Source organism: Zingiber officinale, chromosome 1B (assembly GCF_018446385.1).
Source record: "Zingiber officinale cultivar Zhangliang chromosome 1B, Zo_v1.1, whole genome shotgun sequence".
In the NCBI taxonomy this organism is placed as follows: Eukaryota; Viridiplantae; Streptophyta; class Magnoliopsida; order Zingiberales; family Zingiberaceae; genus Zingiber; species Zingiber officinale.
This window is the reverse complement of record NC_055986.1, coordinates 167,157,256-167,184,050: the sequence shown is the minus strand read 5'-3', so window position 1 is coordinate 167,184,050 and position 26,795 is coordinate 167,157,256. Positions and strand designations below refer to the sequence as shown.

General features: G+C 40.5%; 1 protein-coding gene across 1 annotated transcript; it reads right to left on the bottom strand.

The window, feature by feature from the left end:
- Positions 1-1,282: 1,282 nt before the first annotated feature.
- LOC122044594 (disease resistance protein RGA2-like) lies at positions 1,283-11,218 on the bottom strand. Its single transcript, XM_042604944.1, has 6 exons — positions 10,853-11,218; positions 8,407-8,523; positions 8,226-8,324; positions 7,355-7,563; positions 4,017-4,589; positions 1,283-3,829 (listed from the first exon to the last, which is right to left on the bottom strand). Exons 1-6 carry the CDS (start codon positions 11,216-11,218, stop codon positions 1,639-1,641), a joined length of 3,555 nt encoding a protein of 1,184 aa, XP_042460878.1. The 3' UTR covers positions 1,283-1,638.
- Positions 11,219-26,795: the final 15,577 nt, after the last annotated feature.

The window sequence follows — 26,795 nt, the reverse complement described above, 5'->3', positions numbered from 1 at the left end:
GATGCATGTTTTGAGAGGGAGTTCTTTCTTAAAGACATGTTTTAACTTTATTTTTGGGATAAGGAAACAATGGAAGGTTGAAAACTTTCATTGTTATGAATGCTCAAGGTTTAGCAATTGGAAACAATGGAATAATGAAAATATTCATTATGATGGATAGGTACTCTAGGTTGAGCATACGATATATGCTCAAAGGTGAGCATACGATATATGTCGTGGGCTACTACAGGAGCTGCGAAGCCGATCTACCGCCGCCCTATCTCTGCCTTTTCTCGCCGACGCTAACTGCCTCAGTCCCGATCTCCCCGACCGACCTCACCTCCTTGGACATTGGCCTCGAGTAGAAATTGACCGACGCACTGGCTGCCAGCAAGCCCCCACCGCCAGTGCCCTACCCATCCACTGTCGCCCCTCCATGTGAGACTAGATTTGCGACGTCACGACTGCGTATCTCCGTTTGACGTCGGCACCCTTCTCCGCTCTATCGTAACCTACTAATACATCTAGTGGCACCATTGGTCGTGGTTGCTTGATCGGGTTTCATCAACCGCTCTAGTTCTGGCCCCACCATCAATTGCCGAGAGAGGGCATCGCCAGTCAGAAGCTAAAATTTAGGTATATTTCAGTTAAACATAAATGTTGTTTGATGAAGTGGGAAACTATACATGAGTTCTAATTTTGTGGATTTTGAGTAGTTAACCAAGTAATTGGTTAGAAATGTAGATTGAAGATTTAAATGGATTTAGCTTGGTTAAATTCTGATCATTGGTAGGTTGGTTAAAGGTTGATGCTTAATACATTAAGGTGATAAGAGATAATGGGGTGATATATTCATTGATTAGTTGAATTTATTAGTTGGTTTGCTAATTCATGAGTTGATTGGATAATTGAAGCATGTTAACATGAAAGGTTAACTAATTAGATTGAATTAACTCCATAGGAGCAATACTTAATTTTGAGAATCAATAAGAGAATAATGTATGATTGTTGATAAATGGTGATTTAATTATGTTATTAGATGAATTAGGTATGTTAGATTCATGATGAGTTGACTTATTAGCAAATGAATGGTTTTATCGATCAAATTTAAGAGTTGATAATGTTGTGTTAAACTTAATTCAATCAATACAATTGATTAATCAAGGTTAATCATTTTGATTAGGATCAGTGAGCAATTAATACAATTGTATTGATTGATTAGGATCAATCAATACAATTGCTCGTTGTATCAGTGAGCAAGTGATAGATATCTTGGCTCACCTCGGCACAAGAGTCACAGATATAACATAAAACAAACTTACCTTATTCAAGATTAGTATTAATTGTTTCGAAATTGACAATTTAACACAATACATAGTATAAAAAGGTACGCCAATGTTAGCACACAGAGTGAGTGGTTGTCCAACTCTGTGTGCACTTTAGACTTCTGTCTGTTACAAAGGACCTTTAATGATTAATTAGGCTCGTAACGTGAGTCTGGAGTGATCAAATATGGTCTTAAGTAAATTTTATATCCGCCAGCAGAATAAATCGGGAAACAATTACGACGACGGCCATCAAAGGACCTTCAGCTTCTAGCAAGACTTGTTCCTCCTGATTAATTTTTGGGTGACGTCAGATATTGTCATCGCCCTTCCTTCAATTTATTACAATGCAAGGAACATGCTTGATCTTGTGATAATCTTCTCCAGTATCCTTGTTGACCCTTCTCTCTATCATTTTCATTCCCTTTATTTCAATTTGTTTGAGCTCAGTCAATCTTACAAGTCCCTCTGGTAGCATTCTCATATTTATGCAGCCACAAAGTCTTAGATGCTGAAGGAGAGGCATTGCTCCCTCTCCCACTTCCCACTGCTCCAAGGTGCTCACTCTATACAGTACGATCCCTTGGAGACGAGGAAAACCTCCCTTTGGAAACACCAAAACTCTTCCTACAAATGCATCAAGACACACAAGAAGATTCTCCAGGTTTGCTAGAGATGAGAGCAATGCAATATCTTCATCCTTTTCCAACCTTGTGTTCACAATAGCAAGAGAGATCAGGTTGGAAAATATCCTGGAATTTTCCGCCTCTACGTGAATCCTTGCAGGTCTTACCAATGGTCCTGCCAAATCCATAATCTGAATATGATGGTAGCAAGATGAAGTTAGGAGGCTCACCGGCAAGGATTCTCCAATCAATGCCAACATCTCGAGCCGGGAAAGGTTCTGGACTGCATTGGCTAAAGCATCCTCATCAGAGCTGGACATGTTTCTCAAAAACAATCTTCGAAGATTTCTCAGCTTCTCCAGTACACCATCACATACCCATGGACCACTTGAAATATTCGCTAGTGTCTGAATGTCTTCCGAGCAGTATGTCGAATTAGGCATGCTCGTATTCTTCTCATTGAGGAATACATGTCTCAGTGTTCGGATTTTCCAAAATGCATCCGGTAAACGTTGAATCTCAGTAAATTGTATATTGAAAGTCTGTAAGTGGATGAGGTTTCCAATGGATGAAGGCAGCTCCTTCAGTTTTGATCTGCTCAAATTTAGATACCTTAAGAGGATCAAGTCCCCAATCTCCTTTGGAAACTGTTCAATCGGTAGTTCTATCAAATCCAAGACCCTGAGGAACTTTGCTCCGGCGACGGTAACTGCCAGTGTTGTCTGAAAACCTTCATTCGGATAAATTACAAGTGACCGTAGTTTATTGGTAGAACAGTTCAACGAGACATGGTCGTTGACATTTTCGGTGACACAGAGACGCCGTAAAGATCTTGGATCGTCACCTATGTCATCAATGGACCTGAAGAAGTTAAGCTCACGAGCTTCATGACGTGCTAGATCAAGAAGAAGATCATGAATGCGAACTAGCCTTGCATAAAAACCAATTGTTTCCATTTGTAACATGGACCTGTCAGTCAAATCCTTCAAATATGCCTCCGCGAGGTCCTCCATTGTTTGATCCACTTTGTCCTTCGTTTGTATGAAACCCTCAGCGATCCATAAATGTGTTATCCTGTCTGCCCAAATGCTATAGTCCTCAGGAAAGGCTGCAAAATAGAGGAAGCAAGGCTTCAAATGATGCGGAAGATCATGGTAACTGAGAGCTAATATACTTTGGATTTGGTCTTCTCCTTCTCTGAATTCATAAGAAATATAATCCAGCTTTTTCCTCCAGTCACTAGCTTGACTTGTACCTCTCAAAATTCCTCCGAGTACCACAATGGCAAGAGGCAGCCCTTTAGATTTTCTGAAGATATCTTCCTTGAATCGCTCAAACTCTGGCGGGCAGCATGCTGTGCGGAAAGCTTTCCTGCAGAACAAATTCCAGCTCTCTTCGACATTCCAAAATTTCAACTCGTGTGGAGGAACATCTGCAATGTTCGCAACGTTCATCTTGCGCGTGGTCAGCAACACTCTGGATCCTGCCGATTCTTTTAGGAAAGCTCCTTTAATGGCGTTCCAAGCTGCCACCTGCCAAATATCATCCATCACGACTAAATACCTTCTGTCGCGCAAGTGCTCGGACAACTTTTCCTTCATCTCTAGTTCTTCCATACCTTTTACTTGCTCATCCTTGAAGTCGAACACTTGCTTCACAATGCTGCACAAGAGTTCTTTGACCCCATACTTCTGTGACACGGACACCCATGCCTTGCACTGGAAATAGTTTTTGACATCTGCGCTCTTGTAGATCTTATTAGCCAGCGTTGTTTTGCCCAAACCCCCAGGACCAACAACCGAAAGGACAACGCGATCTGTTGAACTACTGTCAAACAGTTGCCTTTTGATGTCTCTCATATCTTCATCAAAACCGACAATGTCTTCTTCTAGTTCAAATCTGTAGACGTGAAGATTTATTAGCATATAATCTCTCTTGATGTGAAAATTCATGCGATCATGAGTAAGAGATGCCTTGACCAAGTTTTTGTTCTAACCTAATTGTTCACTAGAGGACATCATTGAAAGATCCAACAAAGTTAACCATGAAGATAGATGCTAATAGATGGAAAACGAGAATTTTTTACCTTCGAGCAAGCCTTGCGTCAGCCGCAGAGGAAGAGGAGTAAGAGGATGAAGAGGAGGTGGGCCAGGAGGACGGAGCTTGGATGCCAAGTTGCGACGTTTGTTTGCATAAATCTTGAAATCTGGTATGGATGTCCTGCAGACGGCTCGCGAGCCGATGGCGAGTGAGGATCCGGGAGGGGAAGGCGGCGATGCGTCGGAGACAGCTCTTCCGGCCGCCGGAGGCTGAAGCGCGGCCTAGCCGCGTCGCGTATTCGTCCACCAGGTCCTCCATCTCGAACGCCAAGTTCCGGATCTGTCTCATCCACTCCTGCAAAGAGTGGCTTTGCTCGGATCTGGGTTTCTGGTCGGCACTCTGAGACGGGATTGAATCAGTGCCAGTGTTTCCGTCAGCGACGCGATCTCTGCACCCACGTTGAGGAGGCCGGCGACCTCGCTGGAAGCAAGTTCGCCAAGCTTCCCCAGCACCAAGTTCACCACCGTAGACGCCATTTCTGTTTCTCTGCAAATCAATCGACCAAACCAGTACATATCTTACGACAAATGGCCAACTTGGTAGGAAGTCAACGATAAATCTTTATCATATTTACGCTAGCACATCATTATATAATAACTTAATAAGGATCGTCTACAAGTCCAATTGTAACATAAACCTAAAATATTCTCCTATCTTTCAATTCAATCCATCAAATTTTCTCGGCAAAGATAATTAAACTAGTGCTGGATTATTTACTTTGATCGTATCAGCTACCCACCGATGAGTCTTCTCCTCCAATGAACCATCCGTTACCCACCGACCACCGGAAATCATCCATATCCATAGTGCCACAATTGATATCTTCCAAGCAGCATGTCTCTTTGGGCTTACTTATGTTATCATTATTGAGTGAAACATGTCTCCGTGTTCGGATTTTCCAAAAGCATGTCTCTTTGGCCTTACTAATTGTGTCTCTGCAAGCTCCTCCATTATATTGTTCGATCCATTCTTTGTTCACCATAAGCAGTGGTGGATCCAGCCCTTTGATGTTGTTCACGTCACGCTCGAAACCCATAATGCCTCCTCGAGCTCAAATCTGCATTTGCGACCATTTATTAGCTTCTAATCATGAATGTCTTTTTTAAATGACTAAATGGGCATTCTTATTGAAATGTTCATCGTCAAGGTAAATCATGAAAAAAAATATTTTAAAATTCTGAATCGATAAAAAAAAAATAGATGATTCGAATCATTGAACACAAAACGTGGACATTAACTTAAAATCGGATTAGATTCTAATTAAATTCAACCTACGGGTGCTTGATTAAGATTAGATTTCAATTGATTTAGAATTAATTTAATTATAATCTAATTGAATATAATGGATTATTATTTTAAAATGAATTAAAATGTTTTTTAAAAATATTTTTTCCCTTTTATTTTTCTCAATACGCAACACTCTCAACCATATCGCCATACATTCGATCCCTTTTCTTCTTCCTTGTTGTATTTCTTTCTCTTCCCTCCAAAATTAGGAGTTGAATTGAACTTAAATAAATTAATCATAAATGTTTAATGTACAAGAAATATCTAGATCGAATAAGTTCATGTATCTAATTAATAATATATGATTTTAAAATTTTTATTAAATAGTATAAATATTCATATGATATGAAGTTGTAAGATAATTATTTTTTTTTAATACAAAGTCATTATACTATAACTCATTTTCTCTTCGTAGAAAATTCTTGAGAGCTCATCATCTTCTAATAAAGTGATATCAGAGCTCGGACTACCAGAAGGTCTAATCGTCAACTATACACCAGAGCTCTAGATCCATTTATCAAGGGGCAAAGAGTGAGATATCACAAATACATATAAAAAAATCATCACATAACAAAAATTAAAATATAATAATGAAATTTACGTGTAAAGTTTTTATTAATTATAATGCATGTGTAAAATTTTTAAAATATAAGGATGCTATAATAATTTTATATATGAAGTTTGCGGTCTCTAACGTGCCAATTCATATTTCTCTTTCTCAAATGTAATTTACAAAAACATCCAGGGCCTTTAATTTTCCACACATTCTACTTTTGTTGCTGTCAAGCAGCAGTCTGCTTCTTTTGCCGCCGCATCTCCTCCACCACCTAGTTCATCGCAGTGTTGGTGCCCTCTCCCTCGACGTTGCATCTCGTGAACACCTGCGATCGCGGGCGTCATCTCCACCTCCTCCAGTAGTGTTCCACCTCCAGCATCTGCGAGTGTGCCTCCCCTGCTTCTAGGTAGTTCCTGGCCAAGATTCAGAATGTTGTCGGCCGATAGTACAAGAGGTGGATCTTTCGATTCATCTGCCCTCCCGAAGCAGTACCTCGTCAAGCCGCTCTGAGTGGTTCTTGGTGAAGACTAAAGATCATGAGCCGCTCCCTTATGCATGACGACCAAAGCATGTGTCCACAAAGTTCAACACGCCAGGAGAGACTCAAGTATAGTAATTTCATTCCCCTTGCCCCTTAATGGAGTCGCCCCTAACAAGGGCTATAGTTTAATCGAGCCATATGAGTAGAATATTGATATCGAACAAAGGAATTGGGGCCTCCCGTGCCTAAATCAAGAGGACTAGATACTACGTAGGAACTGGATAGCTAAACAGAGAAGACAGAAAGAGAAGCTGTTAAATACGATAATTAAATAATAAGTGTTATTTGAGAAATAACCTTATAAACTTTTCTATGAATTAAAAAGAAATCGGGATTTAAACAGAATCCGTATGACAAATTTAAGGAGATAAATCTATTAGGTTTAGTGAAATTCTGTTTAGATATTCCAATTAAGTTGAGAGTTGATTGGATTATATATATATATATATATATATCCCCGCAGCCGCTGGTCGTGTGGGAGCTGCCGTCACACCCTTTGGCTGTGCGAAACCCAACCGATTGATCCACCGCCTCTCATTCTTCAACGCATCATGTCCTAGCCTCGATGCCCAGCCGCTGGTAGTGTGGGAGCCGCTGTCACACCCTTTGGCTGTGCAAAACCCAGCCGACTGATCCACCGCCTCTCATTCTTGAACGCATCATGCCCTAGCATCTATCGTCGACGCCATCGTCGTCGTCGTCCGTTTGCATGAGACCAGTTGACGACACAACAACCATTGTTGTCATGGAGCCGACGCCGTGGGCTACTGCGAGAGACATGGAACTGATCCACCGTCGCCCTATCTCTGCATTTTCTCACCAACTCCAACTGTCTCGTTCCCGATCTCCCTGTCTGACCTCTCCTCCCCTCGACGTCGACCCCGAGCAAAAGCCGATTGATGTACCTGCTGCCCGCAGGCGCCCACAGCCAGTGCCTTACCCATCCAACCCCGCCCCTCTGTGTGAAGCAAGATCTGCGATGTTGCGGCCGCGTATCTTCGTTTGACACCGGTACCCTTCTCCACTCCGTCGCAACTTACTGATACATCTAGCGCCACCTTTGGTCGTGGCCACTTGATCGGGTTTCATCGACCACTCCAGTTCTAGCACCACCACCAATTGCCGAGAGAGGGCATCGCCAGTCAGAACCTAAAATTTTGGTATATTTTTGGGTAAACAAAAATGATGTTTGATGAAGTAGGAAACTCAAAACATATATGAGTTCTCATTTTGTGGATTTTGAGTAGTTAGCCGAGTAATTGGTTAGAAATGTGGATTGAAGATTTAAATGGATTTAACTGAGTACTTTCCCCTTGCCCCTTAATGGAGTCGCCCCTAACAAGAGCTATAGTTTAATCAAGCCATATGAATATAATATTGATATCGAACAAAGGAATTGGGAGCTCCCGTGTCTGGATCAAGAGGACTATATATATATATATATATATATATATCCACCTGTGCCCTATCCTCTTCTCCTCTCGATTTCTTCGTTGCCGATGGTCATCGCGACCCAAGCAACGCCGCAGCCGTCGGTCGTGTGGGAGCCGTCATCACACCCTTCGGCTGTGCCAAGCCTAGCTGACTGATCCACCCCCTCTGATTCTTCAATGTGTCATGCCCTGGCATCGATCGTTGACGCTGTCGTCGTCGTTCGTTTGTGTGAGACCAGTTGACGATACAACAACCATTGTCGTCGTGGAGCTAACGTTGTGGGCTACTGCGAGAGACGTGGAGTCGATCCACCGTCACCCAATCTCTGCATTTTCTCGCCAACTCCAACTGCCTCGTTCCCGATCTCCCCGACTGACCTTTCCTCCTTGGACGTCGCCCCCGAGCAGAAGTCTATTGATGCACCTGCTACCCGTAAGCCCCCACAGCCGGTGCCCTACCCATCCACCGCTAACCCTCTGTGTAAGGCCAGATTTGCGATGTTGCGGCAGCGTATCTTCGTTTGACACTGGTACCCTTCTTCACTCCGTCGCAACCTACCGATACATCTAGCCATCTAGCACCACCTTTGGTTGTGGCCACCTGATCGGGTTTCATCGACCACTCCAGTTCTGGCACCACCACCAATTGTCGATAGAGGGCATTGCCAATTAGAAGCTAAAATTTTGGTATATTTTTGGGTAAACAGAAATGATGTTTGATGAAGTAGGAAACTCAATACATGAGTTCCTATTTTGTGGATTTTGAATAGTTAACCGAGTAATTGGTTAGAAATGTGGATTGAAGATTTAAATGGATTTAACTTGGTTAAATTATGATCATTAGTAGTTTGATTAAAGGTTGATGCTTAATCAATTAAGGTGATAAGAGATAATGGGATGGTAGATTCATTGATTAGTTGAATTCATTAGTTGGTTTGTTAATTCATGACTTGATTGGATAATTGAAACATGTTAACACGAAAGGTTAACTAATTGGGTTGGATTAATTCCATAGGAGTAGTATTTAATATTGAGAATTAATAAGAGATTAATAAGAATATGATCGTTGATAAATGATGATTTAATCGTGTTATCAGATGAATTAGGTGTGTTGGATTCATGATGAGTTGGCATATTAATAATGAATGGTTACATAGTTCAATTAAAGAGTTGATAATGTTGGCTTAAACTTAATTCAATCAATGCAATTGATTAATCGAGATTAAGCATTTTGATTAGGGTTTTCTCTAATTAGTCTGAGAATTAGTTTAGCTAGATGTTGCATATATGATTAGCTCTGTACATTATGTGATTGTAGGACTTTGATTCGAGACGAGCATCTCACGTGGGAATTATTTTGGTACGAGTCATATTTGAGATGGGTAGTTCTTACTTGTCTTTTTTAGATCATTGACTTTAGTGTATGATTTTATTATTTGCATTGATTGAGTAGTAGTTATTTTACCTTGATATCTATTCTATGTTACTTCTTGAGCTTGGCCTTTAAACTCATATCAGGCCCGCATTGGGCATAATATAAATTCATATCGGGCCCAACGTGAAATTTCAACCGATTTCGATCGAAATCCATTAATTAACCTAGAGTGCTTTGAATTCCCCAATTTCAGGTCCTGTGGATTTTTAAGATTGTAAGGAGTGTAAATATGCTCTCCATTATTTATTTTGGTTTTTCTGGTCTAATGTGGGATTTCAGCTAATTCTTTTTGATCCTGTCCGAGCGCTGAGTCGACGGACGCTGGGGACGTGGCACGCTCTGCTATCTTCAACTGGTGGTGTGGCTCTCCGACGATCCTGCAAAGAAACCGGGCCGGGAGGGGTTCCCCGGCGACGGCCCTCCGACGCGCAAGTCAGGCAACGAACGAGGTAGAGTAACATGGCTACAGTAAATAGTTGCGCATACCTTCGTCGACGTCTGGGGTCTTTATATAGGACCCCGGAGAAGCGCGGGCACGTTTCCTGTCACATGCACGCTTCCCCAAACATACCTTAACAAGCCTGTGTCAGAAAAGTGCTTCTGGCGCCATTCTGCAATCGTCCGAGCATATCCCGGATGCGACGGTGGAAGCTTCCACCGTACGATTCCGTGTACGGCTCGACCGCCAACTCTGCTGTTTGTCGGCGACAGGCGTCTCGAGGATGATATTACCCTGTCTCTTTTGTCCTCTTGCGTTCCTTGTCTGTTTCTGGGCCGAGCGGATAGGCCGCTCGACACGCATCTCACTCCTACAACGTTCATATGCTCGGCTAAGCCTGCTTCTGCCTGTGTTGCCTTGCGCACCGGCCGAACGATGCCCCCGTTCGGCCCTTGAATCTTTTTATCGTGAGCATCGGAATCCCGACCCCTAGTCAAGTTGTGCTCCATTCGGTTCAGAGAACTCCTGGCCGGTCGGCCAGTCTTCGGGTCGCTTCGACCGATCAGCCAGTTTTCGGGTCGACTATCTTGACCTTTGACCTCCTCGTGCCGTTGACCCTTTGCTGACGAGGATCCCCCGTCCTTATCACTGGATCACATGCCTCCCCTTCAAGTCTAGTCGAAGGAGGCACCGAGTCTGACTGACTGGACTATGAATTTGGTCGAGCGACCTTCACTTCGCCACTTCCGAAAGTGTATTCCCGATCGGCTTTAGGAGGTCCCTTAGGCCGATCGGCGAGATGGTGGCCATAATTTTGATCTCCTTTCGTTGCTTGTCACGCGGCTATTCTGGGGGCGGTCGGCGTCGTCGGGTTTCCTCGGAATTCGTGCCAATCCTTATTAAGCTGCCCACGCGCGGGTAATGGCGCTCATTAAATGCCGTCCAATCATTGATAGCCACTTGGCATATCCGCCGTCATCGTACGGCGGGAGCGTAAACTCCGATGGGACATACGTCGGTTCAAATCTGACAGTCCGATGTCCTCACTTCTTTCAATGACCTGGATCGGACGACTGTTGTGAACCGAGACCGGGGTTTAAGAGGCGCCGACACTGAACCTCCGTCTCTCACCTTTGCCTTTGCGTTTTTGGCGACTTCTTTCGCGACCATCCTCCCAGCATCCGCTTGCCTTGGTGCTCCGATAAACACTCGGCCCTCTCCCTCGCACTTTGCTCCCAGTAAGCCCCTTCCTATCTCTGCGTTCTTTTGATTTCTTCTTTTTTGGTGATCTTTGCACTGGTTCACTGTAGTTTCCGTCTTCTTCTCCAACCCTCTCAATCTTCTTTCCTCGGCTCTTCCTTTATTGTCCCGGTGATGGCTAGCACTTCGCAGCCCTCCGGTCCTTCCCCCGGCCTTTGGTATATGACCATGGTCAGCCGTTTCGACGAAACTAACGCCGAGCGTTTCCTTAACGAATTTGAATTGCCTTCCGACCATAGACTAGTTTTAGCCACTTTTTCCGATCGGCCCCATAACCCGCCAACCGACACTATTTGCTTTTCCCGCGATCAATTTGTGGCCGGTCTGCTCTTCCCTCTACACTCCTTTATCCGGGAAGTTTGCAATTATTTCCGTATCCCGCTCGGCCAACTTGTACCTAACTCTTTTAGGCTGCTGTGCGGTGTAGTAATCCTCTTTAAGCTGCACGGTATTCCCTTAACCCCCAGAATTTTCCATTACTTTTACTTGTTGGTTGCTACTCGGAAAACCTATAGGTTCCACTGTACAAAAATTTTGTACAAAGGTCTGAACCTTTTCCTAGCTACCATGTGTTCTTTTAAATTAAATTTTGGATCGCCTGCGGAACTTAACACGTTTGATCCAAAATTTAATCTATTTATTTTTTTAGGTTTTGACTTGGATCTCCTGCGGAACTTAACACGTTCGACCCAAGTCACCTTAAGTTATTAATTCCATTAAATATTAATTTCCATAATTGGTTCCCAGTACTGACGTGGCGAGGCACATGGCCTTCTTGGATATGGGAGCAACCACCACCGACTAGACAAAACCTTTTATAGAAATCTAATATTTAATTTCCTAAAATAACTTTAGGTTAACGAAAGAGAACAATCAAATCACAAGGAAAAGAAAAACAAAAGAACACAACATCGGAAAACATATTCGAAATTCTAGAACGTAAGCCTCTTGTATTTGGTATTATTTCCATAAATAACTAGCATGATGCGGAAAGAAAAATTACTAGTTATACCTTGTAGAAAAACCTCTTGATCTTCTACCGTATTCCTCTTCTAACCTCGGACGTTGTGTGGGCAACGATCTTCCGAGATGAGAAACCACCAAGCACCTTCTTCTCCTCCTAGCTAGGTTCGGCCAAAACAAGAAAGCTTCACCAAGGAAGAAGAAAAACACCAACCAAGCTCTAAGAGATGCAAGCTTCCTCTCCTTCTTCTTCTTCTTCTCCAAGTAGTATCCGGCCTCCACAAGAGTTCCAAGCAATAGAAAGTTTCGGCCACCACAAAGAGGAAGAAGAGAAGATATGATGGCCGGCCACAACTTCAAGGAAAAGAGGGAGAGAAAATAATAGAGGTTGTGTCTCATGAAGGCACCCTCACCCCTTCTTTTATATTTCTTGGCCTAGGCAAATTAGGAAATTTAATTACAATAAAATTTCCTCAATTTCCTTGACATGATTTAATTGAGAAAAATAAAATAAAATTTCCCAAATAAACATACATTGGCCGGCTACATCATTGGAGAACAAATTGGACAAGTTTCAATCAACAATTAAAACTTCCTAATTTGTTTTCGGAAATTTAAAAAAATAAAATTTCTCTTTAAAAATCTCTTCATGGTTGATAAAAGGAAATTTCTATAATTTTAATTTTATCAACATGTGAATAATTTTAAAGAGAAAATAAAATATCTCACCAATCTACAAATAAGGAAAGAGATCTAATCTCTTTCTTTAATCTTTTGTAGATATTTTATAAGAGAGATATTTTAATTTAAATTCTCTTTAATAAATTATTTCTTCCACATAATAAAAATTAAAATTAAAATTTCTTTTTAATTTAATTTGGCCGGCCCCCACTAGCTTGGGTTCAAGCTAGGGCCGGCCACCCAATTTTATACCTAGGCCGGCCCTAGCTTGTTCCCAAGCTAGCTTGGCCGGCCCCTATTGGGTGGGTATAGAAGGTGGGTATAGGTGGGTATAGAACTCTACAAATAAGAGGCTACGATAGGGACCGAGAGGAGGAATTGGTTTTGGTCTCCCGATAAAATTAAGCATCCCGTGTTCGCCCCGAACACACAACTTAATTTTATCAATGATAATTCATTCCACTAGAGAACTATCATTGAACTACCGCACCAATCCCAAATTACATTTTTGGGCTCCTTCTTATTATGAGTGTGTTAGTCTCCCTGTGTTTAAGATATCGAATGTCCACTAATTAAGTGAGTTACTGACAACTCATTTAATTAATATCTAAGTCCAAGAGTAGTACCACTCAACCTTATTATCATGTCGGACTAAGTCCACCTGCAGGGTTTAACATGACAATTCTTATGAGCTCCTCTTGGGGACATTATCAACCTAGTATCTCTAGGACACAGTTTCCTTCTATAATCAACAACACACACTATTAGTGATATCATTTCCCAACTTATCGGGCTTATTGATTCATCGAACTAAATCTCACCCATTGATAAATTAAAGAAATAAATATCAAATATATATGCTTGTTATTATATTAGGATTAAGAGTACACACTTCCATAATAACCGAGGTCTTTGTTCCTTTATAAAGTCAGTATAAAAGAAACGACCTCAAATGGTCCTACTCAATACACTCTGAGTGTACTAGTGTAATTATATAGTCAAGATAAACTAATACCTAATTACACTACGACCTTCTAATGGTTTGTTTCTTTCCATTTTAGTCGTGAGCTACTGTTTATAATTTATAAGGTACTGATAACATCATCTTCTGCATGTGACACCACATACTATGTTATCTACAATATAAATTATATGAACAACTACAAACAAATGTAGACAATTTGACCAAATGTGATTCTTTATTCATAATGAATGTTTACAAAGCTTAGGCTTTCAGTATACACTCCAACAATCTCCCACTTATACTAATGACTAAGCTGCCATATCTTCTACCATACATCTGATTCCCATTCCCTCCACATGCCGATCGAAAGCTTTCGCCGGAAGGACCTTAGTGAAAGGATCTGCCAGGTTATCTGCTGATGCAATCTTGGCGATGACAACTTCTCCTCGCTTCACGATATCTCGTATCAGGTGGTACTTGCGCTCTATATATTTACTTGCCTTATGGGCTCGTGGTTCCTTCGAGTTTGCAACTGCACCACTATTATCACAATAAATTGTGATGATTTTGGGCAAACCAGGAATCACATCTAAGTCCATTAGAAAGTTCCTGAGCCATACTGCTTCTTTAGCTACCTCAGAGCCATACTCAGCTTCCATGGTTGAGTCCAAAACGCTACGCTTAACACTCCTCCATGAAATGGCTCCATCTCCTAAAGTAAACACATAGCCTGATGTAGACTTCATGTTATCCTTGTCTGATTGAAAATTTGCCGTGTAACCCACAGGGAGCAGATCGTTCGCTTGGTAAACTAGCATATAATCTCTAGTCCTTCTCGTGTACTTTAATATATGCTTTACCACGTCCAATGTCCTTGTCCAGGTTACTCGATATTCACGACCATGCCCACCAAGAAACAGATATCGTGTCTCGACATAAGATTGCATACATTATGCTTCCTAAGCATAAGGAACTGCCTTCATTTCTTCTATCTCTTTTGATGTCTTCGGAGACATCTCTTTAGATAAAGATACTCCATGCCTAAAAGGTATAAAACCTTTTTTGGAGTCTTGCATGTTAAAACGAGCTAGGATCGTATCGATATATGAAGCTTAGGATAAACACAACATTCTTTTCTTGTGATCCATTATTACTTTGATCCCGAGAATATGTGCACATTCTCCCAAGTCCTTCATATCAAATTGCTTGGGCAACCATACCATTACTTCTGACAACACTTTGATATTGTTTCCAACTAACAAAATATCATCTACGTATAGTACAAGAAATACCACCACATTTCCATCACATTTCTTGTATACACAAGACTCATCTGGACACTGAATAAATCCATACGACTGGATTACTTCATTAAACCGGATGTTCCAAGACCTTGAAGCTTGCTTCAGTCCATAAATAGACCGATTGAGCTTACATACTAGATGTTATTTGCCCTTTGCAATAAACCCCTCTGGTTGCTTCATATGGATGTTTTCTTCAAGACTTCCATTAAGGAAAGCTGTCTTGACATCCATTTACCAAATCTCATAATCCATATGAGCAGTAATAGATAAGAGTATTCGGATAGACTTAAGCATAGCTACTGGAGAAAAAGTTTCCTCATAATTGATTCCCTCTTTCTGAGTATACCTCATCGCAACAAGTCTTGCTTTGAAGGTTTCCACCTTCCCATCTGTCCCTCTTTTCCTTTTGTAGATCCATTTACATCCAACGGCTTTTACACGATTGGGTGGTTCTACAAGCTCCCAGACCTTATTAGAATACATAGATTCTATTTCAGAATTTATCGCTCTTTGCCAAGATACTGTATCTATATCTTGGAGTGCTTCGTCATATGTTCGTGGATCAGGTTCATGTTTTCCCGGGATCAAGTCCGAAGACTCTCCCAAAAACATGAACCTTTCAGGCTGCCTTACAACCCTCCCACTACGACGAGACGTTGTCTGTGGTTGTGTATCATGTGTGACACGTGTTGCAGTCTCTTGTGGTACTTCATCTTGTACTGTTGGTACTGAAGTAGACATGTCCTCTCTAAGTTCTTCCAAAACAACTTTGCTACTGGGCTTGTGATCCATTATATAGTCTTCTTCTAAAAACTGGGCATTGGTGCTAACAATGACCTTCTGGTCTTTAGGACTATAAAATAAACTGTTGGTGCAGTAAGCATCCGACGATCGAACCTCAGTTTTGATAGTGGCAAAGGGATTCAAAGTTAAGACTCCTTGTTATCTAACGTGGTTAAATAAGGTTTCAGGAAAGTCCTAACTGCGGTTAGGCAAGGGAAAATCCTAGGGGGTGGTAACCCTAGGTGAAGGAAAATCCTAAGGGGGGGTAACCTTAGGTCCTAGGGGGTGGTAACCCTAGGTGAAAGAAAATCCTAAGGGGGGGTAACCTTAGGTCCTAGCGGGTGGTAACCCTAGGTGAAGGAAAATCCTAAGGGGCGGCAACCTTAGGTCCTAGGGGGCGGTAACCCTAGGTGGAGGAAAACCCTAAGGGGCGGTAACCTTAGGTCCTAGGGGGCGGTAACCCTAGTGTTGGTTGCTACTCGGAAAGCCTATAGGTTCCACTGTACAAAAATTTTGTACAAAGGTCTGAACCTTTTCCTAGCTATCATGTGTTCTTTTAAATTAAATTTTGGATCTCCTGCGGAACTTAACACGTTTGATCCAAAACTTAATCTATTTGTTCTTTTAGGTTTTGACTTGGATCTCCTGCGGAACTTAACACGTTCGACCCAAGTCTCCTTAAGTTATTAATTCCATTAAATATTAATTTCCATAAAAGGTTCCCAGTACTGACGTGGCGAGGCACATGGCCTTCTTGGATATGGGAGCAACCACCACCGACTAGACAAAACCTTTAATAGAAAGGTAATATTTAATTTCCTAAAATAACTTTAGGTTAACCAAAGAGAACAATCAAATCACAAGGAAAAGAAAGAAATAAAAGAACACAACTTCGAAAAAACATATTCGAAATACTAGAACGTAAGCCTCTTGTATTTGGTATTATTTCCATAAATAACTAGCATGATGCGGAAATAGAAATTACTAGTTATACCTTGTAGAAAACCTCTTGATCTTCTACCGTATTCCTCTTCTAACCTCGGACGTTGTGTGGGCAACGATCTTCCAAGATGAGAAACCACCAACCACCTTCTTCTTCTCCAAGCAAGGTTCGGCCACAAAAGAAAAGCTTCACCAAGGAGAAAACCAAAATACTAACCAAGCTCCAAGAGATGCTAGCTTTCTCTTCTTCTTCTTCTTCTCCAAGTAGTATCCGCCACCACAAAAGCTCCAAGGAGAGAGGTTCGGCCACCACAAGAGGAAGAGAGGGAGAGGATGAACGGCCACCACAAGGAACAAGAGAGGAGAGAAATAATAGATGTTGTGTCTTGTGAAGGCACCTCACCCCTTCTTTTATATTCCTTGGCCTAGGTAAATTAGGAAATTTAATTACAACAAATTTTCCTTAATTTCCTTGACATGATTTAATTGAGAAAAATAAAATAATATTTCCCCAATTAAACAATGATGGCCGGCCACATCAAGAGGAAGCAAATTGGACAAGTTTTAATCAACAATTAAAACTTTCCTTATTTGTTTCCGGAAAAATAAAATTTCTCTTTAAAAATCTCTTCATGGTTAATAAAAGGAAATATCTATAATTTTAATTTTATTAACATGTGAATAATTTTAAAGAGAAAATAAAAAACTCTCCAATCTACAAATAAGGAAAGAGATCTAATCTCTTTCTTTAATCTTTTGTAAATCTTTTTCAAGAGAGATATTTTAATTTTAATTCTCTTTAAAATATATCTTCCACATAATAATAAAATCTAAAATTAAATTTCTTTTTATTTAATTATGGCCGGCCCTACTAGCTTGGGTTCAAGCTAGGGCCGGCCACCTTAAACCCAAGCTTAGGCCGGCCCTAGCTTGGTTCCCAAGCTAGCTTGGCCGGCCCCCTTTAGGTGGGTATAGAAGGTGGGTATATGTGGGTATAGTACTCTATAAATAAGAGGCTACGATAGGGACCGAGAGGAGGAATTGGTTTGGTCTCCCGATAAAATTAAGCATCCCATGTTCGCCCAACACACAACTTAATTTTATCAATGATAATTCATTCCACTAGAGAACTATCATTGAACTACCGCACCAATCCCAAATTACATTTTGGGCTCCTTCTTATTATGAGTGTGTTAGTCTCCCGTGTTTAAGATATCGAATGTCCACTAATTAAGTGAGTTATTGACAACTCATTTAATTAATATCTAAGTCCAAGAGTAGTACCACTCAACCTTATTATCATGTCGGACTAAGTCCACCTGCAGGTTTAACATGACAATCTTTATGAGCTCCTCTTGAGGACATTATCAACCTAGTATCACTAGGACACGGTTTCCTTCTATAATCAACAACACACACTATGAGTGATACCATTTCCCAATTTATCGGGTTTATTGATTCATCGAACTAAATCTCACCCATTGATAAATTAAAGAAATAAATATCAAACATATGTGCTTGTTATTATATTAGGATTAAGAGCACACACTTCCATAATAATCGAGGTCTTTGTTCCTTTATAAAGTCGGTATAAAAGAACGACCTCAAATGGTCCCACTCAATACACTCTGAGTGTACTAGTGTAATTATATAGTCAAGATAAACTAATACCTAATTACACTACGACTTTCTAATGGTTTGTTCCTTTCCATTCTGGTCGTGAGCTACTGTTTATAATTTATAAGGTACTGATAACATCATCTTCTGTATGTGACACCACATACTATGTTATCTACAATATAAATTAAATGAACAACTACAAACAAATGTAGATAATTAGACCAAATGTGATTCTTTATTCATAATGAATGTTTACAAAGCTTAGGCTCTCAATATACACTCCAACACTATCTTCCCATTCTCAATGAATAGCTCTCACCATATGATTCATTCATCCCTAAAGCTAGTCAAATTGCAAGGATTGGTAGCTCCACTCACTACCAAGATGCACAATGACAATTCGACCTACCTTAACACGTCGGTCGATCATACGAGATACAGTTCTCCGTTGCTATAGTATGTTTCTTGCTTTATGGCCGGTTGCTTATAATGCTGATCAGGTTCACAATTTTCAAATATTTGTTTTGGGCAAACCAGAATCACATCTAAGTCCATTAGAAAGTTCCCGAGCCATACTGCTTCTTGGCTGCCTCAGAGGCTGCTACATACTCAGCTTCCATGGTTGAGTCCGAAACATTGCTTAACACTCCTCCATGAAATGGCTCCACCTCCTAAAGTAAACACATAGCCTGATGTAGACTTCATTATCCCTATCTGATTGGAAATCTGAATCCGTGTAACCCACAGGGAGCAGATCGTCTGCTTGGTAAACTAGCATATAATCTCTAGTCCTTCTCAGGTACTTTAATATATGCTTTACCGCAGTCCAATGTCCTTGTCCAGGGTTACTCTGATATCTACTGACCATGCCCACGGCAAAACAGATATCAGGTCTCGTACATAGCATTGCATACATTAGGCTTCCTACAGCTGAAGCATAAGGAACTGCTTTCATGTCCTCTATCTCTTTCGATGTCTTTGGAGACATCTCTTTAGATAGGGCTACTCCATGTCTAAAAGGTAAGAAACCTTTCTTGGAATCCTGCATGCTAAAACGAGCAAGGATTGTATCTATATATGAAGCTTGGGATAGACACAACATTCTTTTCTTGCGATCCCTTATAACTTTGATCCCAAGAATGTGTGCACATTCTCCTAAGTCCTTCATATCAAATTGTTTGGACAACCATACCCTTACGTCTGATAATACCTTGACATTGTTGCCAATTAACAAAATATCATCTACGTATAGTACAAGAAATACCACCACGTTTCCGTTACACTTCTTATATACACAAGACTCATCCGGACTTTGAATAAATCCATATGACTGGATTACTTCATTAAACCGGATGTTCCAAGACCTTGAAGCTTGCTTTAGTCCATAAATGGACCGATTGAGCTTGCATACTAGATGCTCTTTGCCTTTTTCAATAAATCCTTCTGGTTGCTTCATATGGATGTTCTCTTCAAGACTTCCATTAAGGAAAGTCGTCTTGACATCCATTTGCCAAATCTCATAATCCATATGAGCAAGAATGGATAAGAGTATCTCGATAGACTTAAGCATGGCTACGGTGAAAAGGTTCTCATAATCGATTCCCTCTTTCGAGTGTACCCTTTCGAACAAGCCTAGCTTCAAGGTTTCTACCTTCCGTCTGTCCTCTTTTCCTTTTGTAGATCCACTTGCATCCAACGGCTTTTACACCATCGGTGGTTCTACAAGCTCCCGACCTTATTAGAGTACATGGACTCTATTTCGAATTCATTGCCTTTGCCAAGATGCATCTATATCTTGGAGTGCTTCATTATATGATCGGGATCAGGTTCATGTTTACCCGGATCAAGTCCGAAGACTCTCCCAAAACATGAATCTTTCAGTTTGACAACCCCTCCCACTACGACGAGGCACCGTCTGTGGTTGTGTATCATGTGTGACACGTGTTGCGTCTCTTGTGGTACTTCATCTTGTACTGTTGGTGCTGAAGTAGACATGTCCTCTCTAAGTTCTTCTAAAACAACTTTACTACTGGACTTGTGATCCATTATATAGTCTTCTTCTAAAAACTGGGCATTGGTGCTAACAATGACCTTGGTCTTAGGACTATAAAATAAACCACCTTCGTTCCTTTGGGATATCCTACAAACATGCGAACTTCAGTACGAGATTCTAACTTATCAAGATCTGGTTTTCAAGACATGTGCCGGACTACCCCATATCCGAATATGTCTTAGACTGGTTTTCGCCATTCCACAATTCTATTGGAGTAGAAGAAATGATTTAGAAGGTACTAAGTTCGGAACATATTGTTTCCAAGCATATCCCCAAAACGAATTTGGTAATTCAATAACTCATCATTGATCTAACCATTTCCATAAGAGTCCTATTCCTTCTTCTCGCCACACCATTCTGCTGGGGTGTTCCAGTGCACAATTGGGATTGAATCCCCTCTGATAAGTAATTCCTAAACTCTCCTAAGAGGTATTCGCCACCACGATCTGACCGTAGTGTCTTGATATTTTTACCTAGTCGTTTCTCCACATCAGCCTTGTATTCTTTGAACTTATCAAAGCACTCGGACTTGCGGTGCATTAGGTAAATGTATCCATATCTTGAATAATCGTCTATGAAAGAGACAAAATATTCAAAACCTCCTCTTGCCTGGACAGACATAGGACCACACAAATCAGAGTGAACCAACTCTAACACTTCTTTGGCTCTATACCCCTTGGCCTTGAACGGCCTCTTGGTCATTTTACCTTCTAAGCAAGATTCACAAGTTGGAAAATTTTCCAACTCTAATGAACTTAAAAGTCCATCGGCTATAAGCCTCTGAATCCTACTTAAGTTAATATGACCAAGCCTTAGATGCCAAAGATATGCTTGGTTCATTTCTGAAGGTTCTTTTCTCTTATTAGAATTAGAAGATGAATTATAAATTTCCATGTTTTGCTTTGTGGAAGAATTTGGATTTAAAATATACAAATTGCCAACTAATGCACCAGAACAGATAATCACTTTATTTCTTTTTATAACTACATCGTTACTGAAAGAAACGAATATCTATCTAAAAACAGTTTAGAAACTGAAATTAAATTCTTTCTAAAATGGGTACATAAAGACAATTTCTTAAACCAAATTTCTATTTCTACTAAAAGATAAGTAGACGTCTCCCACTGCAATAGCCGCCACCTTAGTAGCATTGCCCATGTAGATGGAATCTCAGTCGTCAGGTTTCCTGGAACCCCGCAAAGAATTGCAGACATGATCGTGGGCTCCGTATCACACAGGTGCTTGTAGATAACACCGCTAAACATGTTTCAACAACTAGAGTATGAGATATACCTTTGTTTTGGTTCTTACGAGGATGGTCCGCCTTCCAATGTCCTACCGCTTGCAGATGAAGCACTTGCCCTTGGCTTCTTCATTCCCGCTCCTTACTCTGAGATTTATTCACTTTCTTTCCTGCCATTGTTTCTTCTTCTTCTTACCTTTCGGTTTAGAAGTAGAACCATTTTCAAAGATAGTGAATTTGAGCATTGTGACGAAATAACCCTTCTGCTGGTTGAAGTAGTTCCCCTAATGAATAAATCCTTTTATTCATATTATAGTTCAAAGGAACTGCTCAAAACTTCTAGGTAGGGTTTGAGGATCATATCGATCCGGGTTTCCCATCAATTTCTCCTCCAAGGATCAGTATGTTCAAATAAGCCATCATGTTTAGGATATGATCCCATACGGGTACCCTCTTGCATGGTGGCTGTCATTATCTTTCTCATAGCTTCTTGTCTAGAAGCCCTATCCCGATGACCAAAGAGTTCCTTGAGATTGTTCATAATATCATAAGTCGTTGGTAAATCTTTATGTCGATGTTGCAATACATTTGACATTGAAGCCAAATGTAACACCGCGCCATCTCATCCGCTTTTACCCATTTCCTATGATATTCAATCTCCTCTTGGGTAGATTCACCGTCAGGAGGCAATGCTCAATCAGATAAATTTATAGCTTTCAGCAGAAAGAACAATATCCGTTCTTTTCCAATCGATGTAATTTGGTCCAGTAAGTCTATTTTGTTGAAGTATGATGGACAGTGGGTTGAAAGTCATCCTAAGAATCACAAATAACTTTTGGTCAGAACTCTAAATTTAGAATAATATTGATTCCTCAAACAATACTATTTTAATTTAACCAACACCGTGAATTTTGTATGCCACGTTAGTGTGGACGTATACAAATTCAACATTTGTAAAAGGAGGGTTTTAACCCATTAATTTTATTATCTTGTCAACCTAACTTTTTGACAAATAAAATTAATAGTTGGTATTATTTGGTCACACAAATAATAGCAGTGACTCCATTGGGGAGGATACTATTAGATGTGTCTAAGTGTACACCATTACTTGACACTAAGTCCATTAATAAGATTATGCCCCTTCCGTTGGGGAAGATCACACGCTCTTTATTAACTTCCTATAGTCATCCATAAATGGAAGTCTGTTCTAGTGGTCCGCAAACAAGCTCATCCGTTATGGAGGAAGGCACTCAGAGCCAACGCGCAAGCTTGTTTGCATCACTTACAAACCAGTAATGGAGACCATGGGATTTACTTAAAAATCCCTCTCCCACTTAGTTATTTATAAATGAGGAATTTTAACTATGCTAGCCTACTAAACTTGTAAACTAACATGCACACACAGCACAATATAAAAGCAATAAATAGAAAATCTAATTTTCAACTATTATGGCTTTTATCTTTAATTGTCCTCCGTGTGTTGTCATCCGAAGCTGCTGCCATATTTGGCCACCGCCACCGGGTCTAACTGTCGCATCCATCTTGCTCCTAGTTCCGCTGCGCCTCTGGTCCTTAGAAGGTTCCACGCTTTGCAAGATTCGATCCGCGACATAAATAGAATTTTACATTTTGATCCTATATTCCATAAAAGGAATGTACATGTATCTAGATCAAAAATAAAATCCTAATAAAACTAAATACAGCTCCTGCTGTATTTTAATACAATCATGCACACACGTATAAATTGCCCTTGACATGTCCAAGGGTCCAATCACACACATAATTAACTAAAAGCCATAATAGTTGGATCCTGCATCCATAGAGTTAGCACATCCTACTATTAACCTGCCTAAATTATGTATGACATGTGCATAATTAAACTAAATACCAAATACACAGAGGCAAAACCCTAGCTCTGATACCAATTGTTGGTTGCTACTCGGAAAGCCTAGAGGTTCCACTGTACAAAAATTTTGTACAAAGGTCTGAACCTTTTCCTAGCTACCATGTGTTCTTTTAAATTAAATTTTGGATCGCCTGCGGAACTTAACACGTTTGATCCAAAACTTAATCTATTTGTTCTTTTAGGTTTTGACTTGGATCTCCTGCGGAACTTAACACGTTCGACCCAAATCACCTTAAGTTATTAATTCCATTAAATATTAATTTCCATAAAAGGTTCCCAGTACTGACGTGGCGAGGCACATGGCCTTCTTGGATATGGGAGCAACCACCACCGACTAGACAAAACCTTTAATAGAAAGGTAATATTTAATTTCCTAAAATAACTTTAGGTTAACCAAAGAGAACAATCAAATCACAAGGAAAAGAAAGAAACAAAAGAACACAACTTCGAAAAAACATATTCAAAATACTAGAACGTAAGCCTCTTGTATTTGGTATTATTTCCATAAATAACTAGCATGATGCGGAAATAGAAATTACTAGTTATACCTTGTAGAAAAACCTCTTGATCTTCTACCGTATTCCTCTTCTAACCTCGGACGTTGTGTGGGCAACGATCTTCCAAGATGAGAAACCACCAACCACCTTCTTCTTCTCCAAGCAAGGTTCGGCCACAAAAGAAAAGCCTCACCAAGGCGAAAACCAAAATACTAACCAAGCTCCAAGAGATGCTAGCTTTCTCTCCTTCTTCTTCTTCTTCTCCAAGTAGTATCCGGCCACCACAAGAGCTCCAAGGAGGGGAGAGAGGTTCGGCCACCACAAGAGGAAGAGAGGGAGAGGATGAACCGGCCACCACAAGGAACAAGAGAGGGAGAGGAATAATAGATGTTGTGTCTTGTGAAGGCACCCTCACCCCTTCTTTTATATTCCTTGGCCTAGGTAAATTAGGAAATTTAATTACAACAAATTTTCCTTAATTTCCTTGACATGATTTAATTGAGAAAAATAATATTTCCCCAATTAAACAATGATGGCCGGCCACATCAAGAGGAAGCAAATTGGACAAGTTTTAATCAACAATTAAAACTTTCCTTATTTGTTTCCGGAAATTTTAAAAAATAAAATTTCTCTTTAAAAATCTCTTCATGGTTAATAAAAGGAAATATCTATAATTTTAATTTTATTAACATGTGAATAATTTTAAAGAGAAAATAAAAAACTCTCCAATCTACAAATAAGGAAAGAGATCTAATCTCTTTCTTTAATCTTTTGTAAATCTTTTACAAGAGAGATATTTTAATTTTAATTCTCTTTAAAATATATCTTCCACATAATAATAAAATCTAAAATTAAATTTCTTTTTTATTTAATTATGGCCGGCCCTACTAGCTTGGGTTCAAGCTAGGGCCGGCCACCTTAAACTCAAAGCTTAGCCGGCCCTAGCTTGGTTCCCAAGCTAGCTTGGCCGCCCCTAGTGGGTATGAAGGTGGGTATACGTGGGTATAGTACTCTATAAATAAGAGGCTACGATAGGGACCGAGAGGAGGAATTGGTTTTGGTCTCCGATAAAATTAAGCATCCCATGTTCGCCGAACACACAACTTAATTTTATCAATGATAATTCATTCCACTAGAGAACTATCATTGAACTACCGCACCAATCCCAAATTACATTTTGGGCTCCTTCTTATTATGAGTGTGTTAGTCTCCTGTGTTTAAGATATCGAATGTCCACTAATTAAGTGAGTTACTGACAACTCATTTAATTAATATCTAAGTCCAAGAGTAGTACCACTCAACCTTATTATCATGTCGGACTAAGTCCACCTGCAGGGTTTAACATGACAATCCTTATGAGCTCCTCTTGGGGACATTATCAACCTAGTATCTCTAGGACACAGTTTCCTTCTATAATCAACAACACACACTATGAGTGATACCATTTCCCAATTTATCGGGTTTATTGATTCATCAAACTAAATCTCACCCATTGATAAATTAAAGAAATAAATATCAAATATATGTGCTTGTTATTATATTAGGATTAAGAGCACACACTTCCATAATAACTGAGGTCTTTGTTCCTTTATAAAGTCAGTATAAAAGGAACGACCTCAAATGGTCCTACTCAATACACTCTGAGTGTACTAGTGTAATTATATAGTCAAGATAAACTAATACCTAATTACACTACGACTTTCTAATGGTTTGTTCCTTTCCATTCTGGTCGTGAGCTACTGTTTATAATTTATAAGGTACTGATAACATCATCTTCTGTATGTGACACCACATACTATGTTATCTACAATATAAATTAAATGAACAACTACAAACAAATGTAGATAATTAGACCAAATGTGATTCTTTATTCATAATGAATGTTTACAAAGCTTAGGCTCTCAGTATACACTCCAACACCTAGGTCCTAGGGGGTGGTAACCCTAGGCGGAAAGTCCAGTCGGTCTGGAGGACTGGACTGGCAACAGGTAAATCTCCTGAGTGGAGTAGGTGAGGACGCGTTCCCCGTAGAGGGAACAATAGGCGTCGGGTCGACCTAGGGTTTCCGGTTGGAAACCTGAAGTCAGACCCGGATAGTTCGAATGCTGTCAAAACCTTTATTATCATTCATTATGTTTCTGTGCTAACTTTGTTTTGCAGGGTATGTGTTTGGGACTAACACATTTTGCAGGAACAAAGGAGCAAGTTACAACTCGGATGAACAGTGTCCGAGGCGCCTCCATGGAGCTTGGAGGCGCCTCGGGTGCGAACCAGGAAAAGCCAGCGCAGAAGGTTGGAGGCGCCTTAGATGAAGTTCAAGGCGCCTTGGGTCGAAGGTTGAAGGCGCCTTGGGTAGGCTGAAGGCGCCTTGAACTGGATGAAGTTCGACCAAGTTTAAGGCGCCTTGAAGGGCTTCAAGGCGCCTTGAACACCCTTTATAAGGGGTCTCGAGCAGCAGCACCAGGACAACGAATTCCAAGTCTTCTCTCTTCAACGTGCTGCTCCGAAAGACGCCCGGAAGTGCTGCAACAAGTCTCCGACGATCCGAAGCTTCAATATTCTACTGTTGTCGTCGGTATAACTAGTTTTTCCAGTTACTTGTACTTCATCGTGTAATCATTTTATCGAGCTTATAGTTGTTGCCCACCGGAAGCGATCAAGGATCGCGGGCCTTCGAGTAGGAGTCGATCAAGGCTCCGAACGAAGTAAAAATCCTCCTGTCTCTGTGTGTTTGTTTTGTTTTATTCCGCTGCTTAATTACTCCAATAATTCTTACGTTTCCGATAATCGAAAAACGATTTAGCCACGAGTGCTATTCACCCCCCCTCTAGCACGTATCGATCCAACATAAACCACCT